Source organism: Thermobia domestica, chromosome 15 (assembly GCF_964235325.1).
Source record: "Thermobia domestica chromosome 15, izTheDome1.hap1.1, whole genome shotgun sequence".
In the NCBI taxonomy this organism is placed as follows: Eukaryota; Metazoa; Arthropoda; class Insecta; order Zygentoma; family Lepismatidae; genus Thermobia; species Thermobia domestica.
This window is the reverse complement of record NC_137468.1, coordinates 150,055,493-150,068,706: the sequence shown is the minus strand read 5'-3', so window position 1 is coordinate 150,068,706 and position 13,214 is coordinate 150,055,493. Positions and strand designations below refer to the sequence as shown.

The following is a 13,214-nucleotide window of genomic DNA, read 5'->3' as shown; positions in this document are numbered from 1 at the left end:
AAAATTAAAATTTAGGAGTCAATCATAATTTGAGAATTGATTAGGATTAGGATTTTTGGACTTTCGGCATTTATGGCCACGTTAGCTCGTCACGCGTATGAGGAATGACATCCCTCAGAGATCACACTGCTCAGGATAAGTGGGAGAAAGAAAGGAATGAGGAAGGAAGGAAGTGGCCTGGGCCTATTATGTGAGGTACCATCCCGGTATTTGCCTGGTGTGAAGAAGAAAAAAAAACAGGAAAATCTCACTCAGGATGGGTGCCTGAAAAATGTCGATCGAGTCTCCCCACCGCCTTAATTCAAAAATTAAAGTTTTCAGTTTTTCTATCCAACGATTATACGCTCTAGGCAAAAAGAGACGAATGATTATAACAAGTCAATCAGAAGCAGATCTAAAAGGTAAAAGCTGGGGATGGGGAAACCAGGACCCGGATTACGAGTTTACTCTAAACTTTCAAAAATATATAAATAATAGCTTCAATTATTTTTGTCATTCAAAAAAATGTGGGGCCTAGGCCCCCCGGCCCGGGGCTACATCCGCCTCTGAAGTCAATGATGATGGAAGAACTGATGAAATGAGTATGTGTGGGGGGAAAACAGGAGTAGTCTGATAAAACCTACGGAGACGGTGTTGTACACCACAAACTTACTTGGCCGGGGATGGAACCAGGGACCCCACAACCAAAGGTAAGCATTCTACCACTGAGCCACTTCGTCTCTCATCACAATTTTGAGCTATATCTTACCATACACTGTGCAGTAACCAAATGCTTAATGGATAAGGGTCACTTGTGTTAGATTCATCCCAATAGGCCTTGTGGTCATCACACAGCATCAATTTTTAGATTTATAAAAACCAAAGTTTTTCTCAAAAACTACGCATGAAGATTTAAACTAACCATAACATTTTCTCAGTTCGATTACATCAATCTATTAGTATATGTCTCATTTTGGGACTTTTTTCTTTACATTAAATGCTAAGAACAGTGTAGAATTAAGAAATAAAAAATAAGGGACTAAAAATTACCTGCCCTTTTTCTCATTGATACGCAACCGCGACACACTGATTGATGGTCTCCCTGTATATCCTAAATACAATTACTGGAGTGCAAAACTGAAGACATATATCAACTCAAAATGGTCTGGTGATGTAAGCTTGGTGCTGTTTTATATACAGTACATTCTCTACATCATTAGTACATTCTATCTGAGTAAGTACAAGGCCACTCCGTTGGGCAGATCAACCTGTTGCTCTTTCACAATACAGGTGGCGTCGCCATGACAACCACTCCACTCGCATCAAAACACAAACCTGTTGCTCTCGAGTGCGAGAGACGGAAGAGTGTAAATGACGCCGTTTAAATCCCGAAAGTACACTCAACTCTTTCTCTAAATAGCTGCGGGGGCGGACGATCCGGTTTCCATAACAAGGAAGAAGTGCACTTTGTTATGTAGTAATATCCTTTTAAGTATGCATATTTCATTGTCATGCGATTACAGTATGATTATTACTACCAACAACTCGGGGATTTTAACAAGTTTTGAACATCTTTGCATTGTAAGAGACTACATATACGGTATTTCGTGACATTACACTAACAGCGTGGATTATTTACATGGAGTTAGAAATTGACGTGGAATTCCGTATCACATCTACTGCCGGCTGACGATCTCAAACATGGAATATGCACAAAAACTATACAATGCACCTTACTCGGAACTATTTGTTAAAAACAACAGTGAATTACTTCTAGGTGGAAAGAATTAACAATGAAAAAAAAAATTGGACGGAAATCTACCAGTAAAAAGCACTATTCTAGCATTCACATGAGAAAAAAATGGCGAATCGCCTGATTAAACTCCTGGACGACCTGAGTAAGGGTGGTCGGCCAAGGAATTCGAATTCGGGACCTCCTGATTGATAAATGACAATATTAATCATTCACCCACCCCAGAGAAGCAGAACCGATATTAACCCACCCAAGCCATATCACTGTACATTGTCAAATGTGGGTTAACCAGTATTATTACAGTACTATTTCTTATCACATGTATTGGAAATCTTTGGGAGAAAATGTTCTGAAATCACCAGAGATTGTATTAACCTATAAATAACAATACATTGTTTGAAATTTGGTCTAGGAAGATTCGGTCCACGGAAAACTCGATGTGGGGAAACTCAGATGCAAGGTGAAATTGGCGTAATACATATTGCATGTTACCGCTTACGATAACATATTAAACTTCATATTGTGAAAACGAAAACGCCTTAAAACGCACCGAATAAAACATTATTACGTTTCTTAAGAAAAGATTTTATTTTATTGGATCCAATATCTCTTACATGTCTTTTGTGGGGGATTACTACAGGGTGGCCCAAAAGTAGGTATACTAACCTGCATCGATCAAGTATGACATTTGAATTTATTAAGATAATGAATTTATTTGCTTTCGTTTGTTCCGAGCTTAAGGTGGATCACCACCCGGAAGTCAGTACATATTTTAGCTCATAGTCTTAACTACTGCGCATATTACTTATACAATATATTATAAATATTGCACTACAGTATAAGATAAAGTTATGTTTCAGCTACAAGACACTGATTCATTTGGTTGTGTCTTCTGATATCGAAAAAGGTAACAAATAAAAGAAAATATTTAATTCGTTTTACAATGACCACACGAGATGGCACTTGCTGTTAGATCTTACTAGAAGTGCTCCATTTATTTGTATGTGTAAAGCACTTTAAAGTAACAATCTTATTACAAAATAGATAAATTGTTCAACCGTTTTTCGTGTTATGTTTCATATTTTATTTAAATATTAATTTACATTTAAGGAAATAGATTTTGAGACGAAACTTGCGCAGAACGCCATAATGCGTTGTTGCCAAATTTGTTTCTTTAATTCCTGGATTTTAGCGTTGCAGTTCGAGAAGCGGAACTTAGCTGTGAATTGCGGTAAGAGTCGAAAACTAGTTTCTCCAGTAAATAAATATCCATGCAGAATTCCATGATTACTTCCATTATTATCTGACACTAGTAAACACTCGACACTACCTGGCAACGCCGCACTATTCAAGCAGCGTTCAGCATAGCACCGAGAACACTTAGTAATCCCTCTTAAGGTGTAAGTGAAAATAAATTAAGAATAGATAAGGAAGAAAATAAGTCGATACCTACATGGACAACAATAAGTAAATGATATAAAATGTCTTGACCGTAAATACGGGACTGTATACCTATTTTTAGGCCACCCTGTATAATTAGTTTTCATTACACAATCAATCTGATTTCATTCCGCATTCAGTTATGTACAAAGATGTACTGTCATTTTCATTTCTCAGTAAAAATATGTTTAATATTTTCGCGGAAAAAGTAGTTTCCTTTATTACATGTTCTGTATCTCGGTAGACATAATAAACGATACTTTATATCCCAGTTCCTCATTCTGGGGGTTGTGAAGGGAGGCGAAAAAGATAACTGTGATTAGAATCCAGTACCGGAAAATTAATTTTAGAGAGTATTTTGAATTTTCTAGCTTGATAGTCCCAAAATTTAATTTTTTATTTGCATACCTATTGCTGAAGTGAAATGTCTATTTGTGACATGATTTGTACTATTAAATATATATATATATATATAAAAGAATTTAATATATTATTGTAAAAATAGGATTAAGTAATGCTTCCTGAAAAATAGGAAATTTTCACTTTCTAGGAAGCAAAAACTTCTAATATTAGTGTAAGTCAAAAACAAAAACAAATACAAGTATGAGTACAACAGGTGAAAGGCAAAACGATATATAAACTGGGTGCAAGACAAACAAGAGGAGATAGATAGAGACTTGTTCATATTGGATTGTTGCTGAGTATTCATAATCATAGTGATTCTCTATTCAAGAGCAAAGATGGATAAGGCTGTACTACCTTCTAATTTCTTTCCGTAAGTTGAACCTTAGTTTTCGTTATAGAAAAGAGAACAAATTTACAAGGAGTTCATATGCCAAGAGGTCTCCCTCCGTGCAGGTTTTTAATTTAAAATTAAGATGTAAATATCTACTAAAAATTTCTTGTATGTTAGCATAAAGAAAATAGAAAAGATGCATCTCACTTTTTTCTTTTATTTCTCCCAATAGATACAATCTATTTCAGTATTTGGTGATTATCCATTCGGTACTTAAATTATCTAGATATTTATTTATGTCTCAGAAATTAACTAAACTTAATTCACAAAACAAAACAACTGAATTTAAAAAGTTACGAAAGCTATTCTTACATAAGGCTTACACACATATCCCTATCAACACGGGAAAACACAATTGTGCAGGTTGATTAAAATCGATGTATATGCAAGTGCCCCCTACTAATTTTGTGCTTCGAAACGGCGTATGAAAGGCTGGGAAAATCTGCTTCATATTATTATTAATGTGGAGACACTATTTACAGATTTTCGTAGTTTATAGCAGACCCCTCTACCTTTCCCCGAAACAAATTTTACTGCGTACTATGTGAAAGAATAAAAGACAATGGCATAGAAAATTTAATAAAAAAAAAGAAACAAAATACTTACGAAGTAGAGATCCATTGAGATGAGCACTCAGTCGAACTCTGAACTCTGGACTGTCACTATAATTACACATATCCTCTCGACAACATAACAGATGAACAGAATTGGAATGACATTCTTCTTGGTTTGATCTACAAAAGAGAAAGAAAAAAGGGAAAATAATAATTAAAGAGAGAATTCAACAATTTGGTTTCCAAATAACTACAATTACAAAATCTAAAATTATGTTACAAAATACATCACTTCATATGTACGAGTATTATCGTCTTTTTGAGCTGCATAAATACTAAAACAGTGTATAGAGCTAAGCTCTATTTTTTAAATCTCCAAACTATGCTACGCATAAATATGGGACGTCTTATTGCTAGTATTGCTTCCGAGACGAGAAATTAATTGTCTCGTCTCAAAAACGAGACAAGATGTAACTCTCACATTCGAGACGAGTGGAGAATTTTTTCCAAGTCTCACAAGGAACACTAGTCTATCAAAGTCTTAGATCTCTAAGACTCAGTGTTAACATGATTCAAAATATGAAACACAAATTGAAAAAAGTGAACGTACGAATATAATGACGAGTTTATCCACGTTTAAATATATACAGGTCATTGCGCAATAAAGTCATTTCCAAAAATAAATATGGTTTAAATGTTAAATCACATCCTTCGTGGACTCCTCGTGACCAGTGTTTCTTTCAGAAACAATGTTCCGCGGAGTACACTTACTATTTCGGGGGAGGCACTACTGATACTATTCTATTTATTACATTATAGACGTATTATTTTAGCCTGCTCCGGGGGGCAGCGCTCCCCCTCCCCGCAAAAGAACAGGTCTAAAAGAAACACTGCTCGTGACGCCGAATAGTTATGATTAACTTAAGCAAACAAAAAAATCAGGTCATAAATTTTGTTCACGAATTTATAAAACGAGATAAGAAAAGCTTTCCGAGAACTGAGACGAGACTTCTATCTCTCTTTTCGTCTCGTCTCGTCACCAACACTACTTACAACAGAACGGTTATGTCTGTCAGTCTTCCGCACCAAAAATAGTCATACGGTTCTTTTGATATGGATTCATTATCTTAGGAATAGGCTTCAACTACTCACTTGACACCTTTAATGAAACAAAAAGTAGTTGGAATTCACTGGAGCTTCCAGTCTCTACGAGGGTATGTCAGTTAAGTATGTGTATACCATTCTAACCGTCTGTAGGTTGGCTGTACGGCTTTCTGTGCTCGGAAGCCGACAGATGACACTATTGTTTTCGTTTGTGGCAGGTTTCAGCGTTATCACTTAAGTTCGCTTTGCGCTGTTGCAACGTAAAGATGGCTGCACCAGTCTCCGTTTGCACCATAGAAATACGTTTCAGAATCAGTTTTTCGTGGTCCGAAAGTGTACCAGGAGCTGAAATTCATAGACTTAAACCGTTAAAAAGTTCAAAAACTGTCAAAACATGCGTGACGAACGATGAAATACCAGACCATTTACGAACTTTTAAACTAGTAAACACTTCTCTGTGGTTTCCCCCTATTATGCTCACACTATTTGAATACCTCCACACCACAAAAAAAAAGCTTCTGTGGTGCAAACGGACAGTGGTGCAGCCATGTTTACCTCGCAACAGCGTAAAGCGAACTCAAGTGATAATGATGCCATCAATCCACCTGATAGACTGAACTTGACTGAACTAGAAATTTTTTCAGACCCCTTCGGGGTTATGGGTTATGGGATTGACCTAACACCACCTTACTCCATGTGAACGTGCAAGAGGCTTCTTGCAAGATTCATTTCCAGCGACTACGATATATTTTGTTACTTTATCTACTTCGTCCGTAAGTTTTGCACACCAGTGTATGTATACTAAAATTACTGAAGATTACACGATTCTTGGTTGTCTAGAAATCGCAGAAAATATACTTGGATCATACCCTCTTTTTTTAAAAAAAAAAATACCTAACGTTGTATATTATAAGTGTATTTAAATGCATTTTACATAGTCCTCATGTCTTATCCTTAGAAATATTTTCGTTACTATTTTAGAAATATTCCTAAAAATAAATTAAATGTGACGTTAAAATCAAACTGAAATAAAATCAAAATACCAAACTAATTTAAGAAGCTTAACAATTATTGACAATTACGCGTATTACAGACATCATGTAATAATAATTATAGCTAACAACATGTTTGTAATATGACTTTCCTTTTCTTACTGGAATATTTGAAGATTATTTAGAGATAAGAACATAATATAATACGTACTTGGGAAGTAATTCCAGGCATCCGTGGCCAGTCTTATAAATATCTGTAAAACAGACGCCTGCTTGGGATTTGCACATATAACCCGTTGTGATGCAAGCTGGCATGTTGCAGAAACATCGGACATCGCCTAAGAAAAAATAAACAATACAAAATTATAAGAACAAACGTTTGTAATTATGATACAAATATTTTATGTATATTGTAAATATTACCCTATGCATTTATACGTATACACCAACTAAAAATACGAATTTTAATAATGGACTCCGTAACTTATCAAATTTATATATAAAAAAGAAAGTTCTAAAAATCTTCTGCTTAAATTTTGTTAATTTCATTTCTCTCAAGTCAGCAAAAATCTGCAAAATGGAAGAATCCACTTCCCCCAAATTTCCCCTGTTCTTATTGTAAATAATAATTGCAAATATACGATACATTTGCATTAATTTTATATTAATTATTGTTTCGAAATTTTCTACTTGTCACAAAGTTTTTTATGGAAGTTCCTATTTAAATATAAATCTGATATTCAGAAGAAGGAAAAAAAACTTATTATTGTTAGATCATGTAAAATCAGCAACATTTTATACTTCACTCCTCCACAATCGAGGACCTATAAAAGGTAGAACTTTAGTTTGACCGTGGAGTGTGAAGAATCTTATGTATTCGCATCGGAATTCGAGCCCGGCACCATTTCTCACAGCAACACTACACATTTATTCCCAAGGAAGTGAAATGATGTTCAGAAAAAAATTAAATACCAAACACGGCCCTGATGGGAGAACCAAAAGTACTCTTCCCTCTCCTTTCAGATAGGATTAGGAATTAGATTTCTGGGCTTTCGGCATCTATGGTCATTTAGCCCGTCCCGTATGAGGGATGACGTCCCTCGCCGATCCCACTATCCGAGGAAAGGGAAGGAAGGAAGCGGCCTGGGGTCTATAAGTTAGGTACCACCCCGGCATTAGCCTAGTGCGAATGAGGAAAACCCAGGAAAACCTCAGTCAGGATGGCTGGTATGAAAAAAACTTTTACACTCTTCTGACCGAGTGTTCCTAACGGGAATCGAACCCGGGACCACTCGCACCAAAGGCGCCCATTCCGGATAAAAATTGTGAACATCAAGCAATCATTAGCCGCATACGTATCGACACAAATACATCTGCGTTATTACTGGTTTTCTCTCTGTGGAACCACAATAAACAATAATCACGCCTGACTGAATACCTCTGGCTGAGACTTGAACGTCCAGAGCCAAGGCTACACGAGTCGGAAACCTACTCTTGAAAGCGGAATCTGAACCACTATTAGCTGTCGTTTCCGAGGCAAATACCTCCACCGAGAGTCAAACCTAGGCCCGTCCGCATAAAAAAAGCATAAGCGGTAGTCATTCAGCTATGAAGGGACACTGATGAGTACACATCGCGTTAAGTTCGCTGCGTTCCAGCACGACTTTCTGTACCAAAAGATATGTATAATGTTCTCTAATACAGTACGTTGTCTTAATATTAAAAACGAAATCACTAGCTAAATAATTAATAATAATAATAATAATAATAATAATAATAATAATAATAATAATAATAATAATAATAATAATAATAATAATAATAATAATAATAATAATAATAACATAAAGAGAATAATTTATTTCGCAATATAATGTCAAGATTACTCTTAACAAATAAAACAATCACGTGACGTCAAAAGAATACGGGAACATCTGACAGTTAATTAGACACAATGAAAATCGACTGCTTTGTTATTGCTGTGGAGAAAGGTTGTCCGTCCTAGTCAATAGATCATTTGATCCCCAGAATTGGTTTCAAAATTAAAAGAGAAAAAGGTTCTGTGTCATTTGACCCTTCAGTCAAATACAAATATCCTTCCAGAATATCGTCTGTCTCACACACACACATCATATGACTGTTCAAGAACTTCTCAAAGACAGAACACAATTAACCCACAGGGCAACCACCTATTTTGTACCAATTTAGCCATGGACTTAGATCTTAGGAAGTCAATAATCAAATCTAACGGAACGGTTCTCCGCTTGAAAAGATTTACAAAAATATATGGCTTCTTTTTAAGTAACACGTAATTAACCTATATGTGCAATATATTTCGCGAGAGTTATTTGTTTATCACTGCAAAAAGGTGGAGAATGGGAACAAATATAGATTGTGGTTGTTTTGTCGTTTGCTTCTACTAAACATCCCACAGATGACTCTTGATTACAATTTATATCTTTTAAATTGCTTTCTTTTTCTTAATGTTTACATATCATAGGTTCTGTCCTTCAGGCTAAAAGAGACAACGATAAATGAAAAATTGATAACAAAATACATAATAAAAGGAAAATACGTAACATTCATATCCGGAGCGGAATCCAAACCCGTGACAAACAGGTTCTCGATCACTTTTTAATCAGGTTCATAGTACAGGATCCTAAATAAAGACATTTTTGATATTCATAACGATTGGGTTCAACAAGAGTTCATAAAAAGTGGGTAGGAGTGTCACGTATACCTTACATGGAGTGGTTTGGTTTATATGGCGTGATATTTTCGCAATTACAAGTGCAAGTAGATTTCTACCATTTCCGGTTTTAGTAGTCAAAATGGAATAGCTTCGAGACAATTAATTGCAAAAGAAAACCGTTTTTACGGAGGCTCAGTGGTAGATCGCTCACCTCTGGTCGGTGAAGAACCTGGTTCGATCCCGGCCAAAGAAGTTCGTGATGGACACCATCGTCTCCGTAGCTTTTCTCGGGTTACTACCGTTTCCTCCTACTTTCTCATTTCACCAATTATCCCATCATCATTCAGTTGCTTTGATCATCCGTTTCCCTAGCCTAACGGACATAATCGTAGTCATTTCACTTCCCCAGCAATCAAAGTTAGAACCGGAAATGGTTGATTTCTGTCACTTCCGTTTTGAATAGATGATTAACATAGAAAGTGGTACCTACTCTTACAACGCTAAATTGATTCCACAGAACTGCTTCGTGATTTTTTTTACCATTGTTGCTCTATAGTGATCATCCATACATACTAAGTATGCGATTAACATTAACGTAAGTCGAGGGTTCTACATTGATATTAGTGTATACTGGAAAATAAAGTGATTTTTGGGGAGCACTGCTCCCCCCCCCCCGAGCTCTGAGAGTGCTTCCTGGAAGACCGAAATAATATGTCTACAATATAATAATAAATAGAATAGTGCCATCCTGGTCTGTAGCCAGCCTCAAAATGTAGGGGGCCCGGTAGAAGTTAGGGGGCCGATCCAACCAACCATATTATTATATTTCATCGTCATATTATAGTTCATTTGCAAGCCTACCGTGAAAGTTTTAAGGAGGCAGTAAAAGTTTTGGGGGCCGGCCCCTGTGCCCTCTCCCTGGAACATTTTTTTTTCCTGAAAGGAACACTAATTATGACACTACCTATGTAGCAAAACGTACTGTTAATGAGATATCACAAACTCTTCAGCTTTAATTTCAAGTATATTTCAATTAGCATTTCCAGAGTTCTACTTTTTTTTCTTTTTCTATCAAAAATGTTGAAATATATGATTCAATGATTCAAAAAATATTGTTTGCTATAGCTACAATAAATAACTGGTTCAGAAAACCTATTGAATTCTTGAACAATAAATTAAATTCAATAGTGGAATATAAAAACTGGGTTCTCTTATTGGATGAGAGAGAAATTATGTGCCCTTAAACAGTTCTTCATGTCACATTCAGGTACTAAGTATCTTGTTACTTTTGCTAAATATAATGTAATTTATCTGCTCCGTTTTTAATCATGAAAAGAAATCAGGTTGGAAATCCAATCCTAGGCTATAATATATTTTACATTATGTAGCTGAAACACACGTAGAAATAAATTTCTTGTCTGTCACATTCAGTGCACACAGCTTTCAATCCAGTACGTGACGTCAAACATGTAACTTTGGCATCTACCTGAGTCACGCTTGCAGCTCCGCTACATGAAAAATAAACAATACCTCAATAAATCGATATCCTTCGTTTTCTTTCAGTTTATTTCCCTTCGAACGAGAGAATAATGTTGAAATAAGCCCCGCTGTCAACGCTGTCGTTTTAAAAGCAGTCACGTGTCCAGAGACAATACCCACGGCCAGGCGTCACTGCAATCGTCAACGACAGTGGCGCCTCTGTGTCGAGGTCGGCCGGAAAAGAGCAGGAATCCAGGTTACCGGCAAAATGGATGGAGAACAACCCACGGAGGGGAGAACATGCTCCGACACACTGGCGCCTCGCGAAATCTGCCGGGAATTGAAGGTGCACTCACTCGCTTCGAGTCTCTCAGTAAGTTTTGCTCTAATAATAAAACTTCTTCCGCTTCTTGCAAATACGGTGCCTGACCTCGGCCCCGGAAATCACGCGTCTCTTTTGCTTTCTAGTGAGAGAGGGAAAAAAAAGACAGCATAGGATACAGCTTTCGACAATAACGGAGGTTTTTTTATATGCTTCTTGCCACGTTTTAAAACGAAGGAATATGGATCCGAGATGTTTCTTTCTTAATTTGTATCCCAACAGATACGAAACTATTTTTTTTTTTAATGAACTGAAAGAATTGAACTGACTACTATAATTGAAAAACGAAAACCAAAACATAAATCACTTCTAGAACAATGAAATCCCCCTACGTACTTCATGTATTAGAGTTTCTAATACACTAAGAAGTGTTTGAATAATTATATTTTCGCGGATGGTCCAGTGGAAAATCCTTTCTCCGAGGCCATACCTCCGATGGGTGCTCAATATGGATCACTAGTGTTTCACAATATTACTTCTCCCTCTGTCTCTAGCACGCTCCCTTCCCAGCGCAATGGTGAATCTGAAAGAGTCGTACCAATATTATCTCACTTTCAACGTTCTGATTTTGTAATGCAGGGTCGTAATTCGATCAGAGCCTCGTATTACAGACCATCATTTCTATTACTTCTTTTTCGGAAAACTAGCACTGCCATTCCACTAGCACATTATTCGTAATATTTTTAACAACTAATGTACTTTATTTCTTCTGTCAGTACCTTGCGCCCCTTGTTCGTTCTTCATGACCACATCTAGGCTGGAAACCACTGATATAGATAAGGAAATAAACAGCACTACATACCAGAAAGGGGTACACCCAACTGGAGAGTGCACGTCCAACAGGCTACCGACACCATTACTTCTGGCTTCCTACATTGAAGTTTCCTACCTTTTAATTTAAATATCTCATACTTGTTTCAAAAACAGATCATTACCGAGAAAACTTTATTTTTACCAGCAATCAAATCCAAAATATATGCGTAAGGGGATTCCGTCACACAGTGAATACTTGACAACACTGTGATAGCAAATAATTAAAAGTTGATGTTCAAAAACGTCAATAGTAAAACAAATTGCATGTTTCAAATCTTAATCTTTTGCTAGTTCGTTTATAATTTAAAAAAGGTGTTACATTATAATCAGAAATAAGTATGAGAACTAACTAACCATTGGCGTGACAACCCTTCATGGGTTTGAACTGCTCCAACGTCATCTATTAGCGGCCAACTGTACTACGTGCAGTCTACCGACGAACACGTGGTCAACACGTTGACTCGTCTAAGTGCATCAAGAGCTTTCTGGACCTAGTAGCCCGTCTTTTATTCACTTGACTCTACAGCTTGCCTTACAACGCTGAGCGGACGCCGGAAATTGAGGTGCACAGATCCAGTGGCGTAGGGAAGGGGGGGGTGGCAAAGAGGTCCGACAATGTACTTTGGTACTCTGATGTTTGTAATTTTTTATATATTTTTATGTTTATATATTTTTTGTTTGTAATTTTTCTATGTGTACCTATAACAGCACTTGCCCCCCCCCCCAACACACATCCTGGCTACGCTACAGCACAGATCCGAACTCGGGACCATGTGGACGTGAGTCCAAAGCTCTAACCACTAAAGTACGGACCTCCTAAGTACGGAAGTATGATAACTAATTTTAAATTACAGATCACAAATTATGAAACTGCATAATGCTTCTGGCACAGCTGCAAATTAGAAATTACAACGACGTATATTTTACTACTCCACTATTCAATTCAAACTCCAGTCCAAATCCTTTAGTCTAGCAGCTAGTGCGCTTTTGGTACACGTGGCCCCGGGTTTGATTCCTGGTGGGAGAACACTGGACGCATTACGGTGGCCCTGGTTAAACCCAGAATTGTATATTTGCGTCTCATAAAGCAAACAGGCACATATTTAACTCTTTTCCACAGTCACAGGTCCTGTCTAGAGCATTTTGTGCTTAAAAGCATCAGATGAAAGTAGAACGCAATTTTCAGAAAAATATATAAATTTAAAAGTATCACCCCCCCCCCCCAGCATG

General features: G+C 36.8%; 1 protein-coding gene across 2 annotated transcripts in view; it reads right to left on the bottom strand.

Moving 5' to 3' along the window:
* The window catches only part of LOC145671291 (BMP and activin membrane-bound inhibitor homolog), a 427,013-nt gene that overhangs the window by 44,399 nt on the left and 369,400 nt on the right, over positions 1-13,214 (bottom strand). For both annotated transcript variants that reach the window (XM_081740247.1, XM_081740246.1), the window contains exons 2-3: positions 6,830-6,956; positions 4,575-4,702 (exon numbers count right to left, since the gene is read on the bottom strand). In XM_081740247.1, the coding sequence (XP_081596373.1) occupies positions 4,575-4,702; positions 6,830-6,956 (255 nt within the window). The remainder of the gene's footprint in view (positions 1-4,574; positions 4,703-6,829; positions 6,957-13,214) is intronic.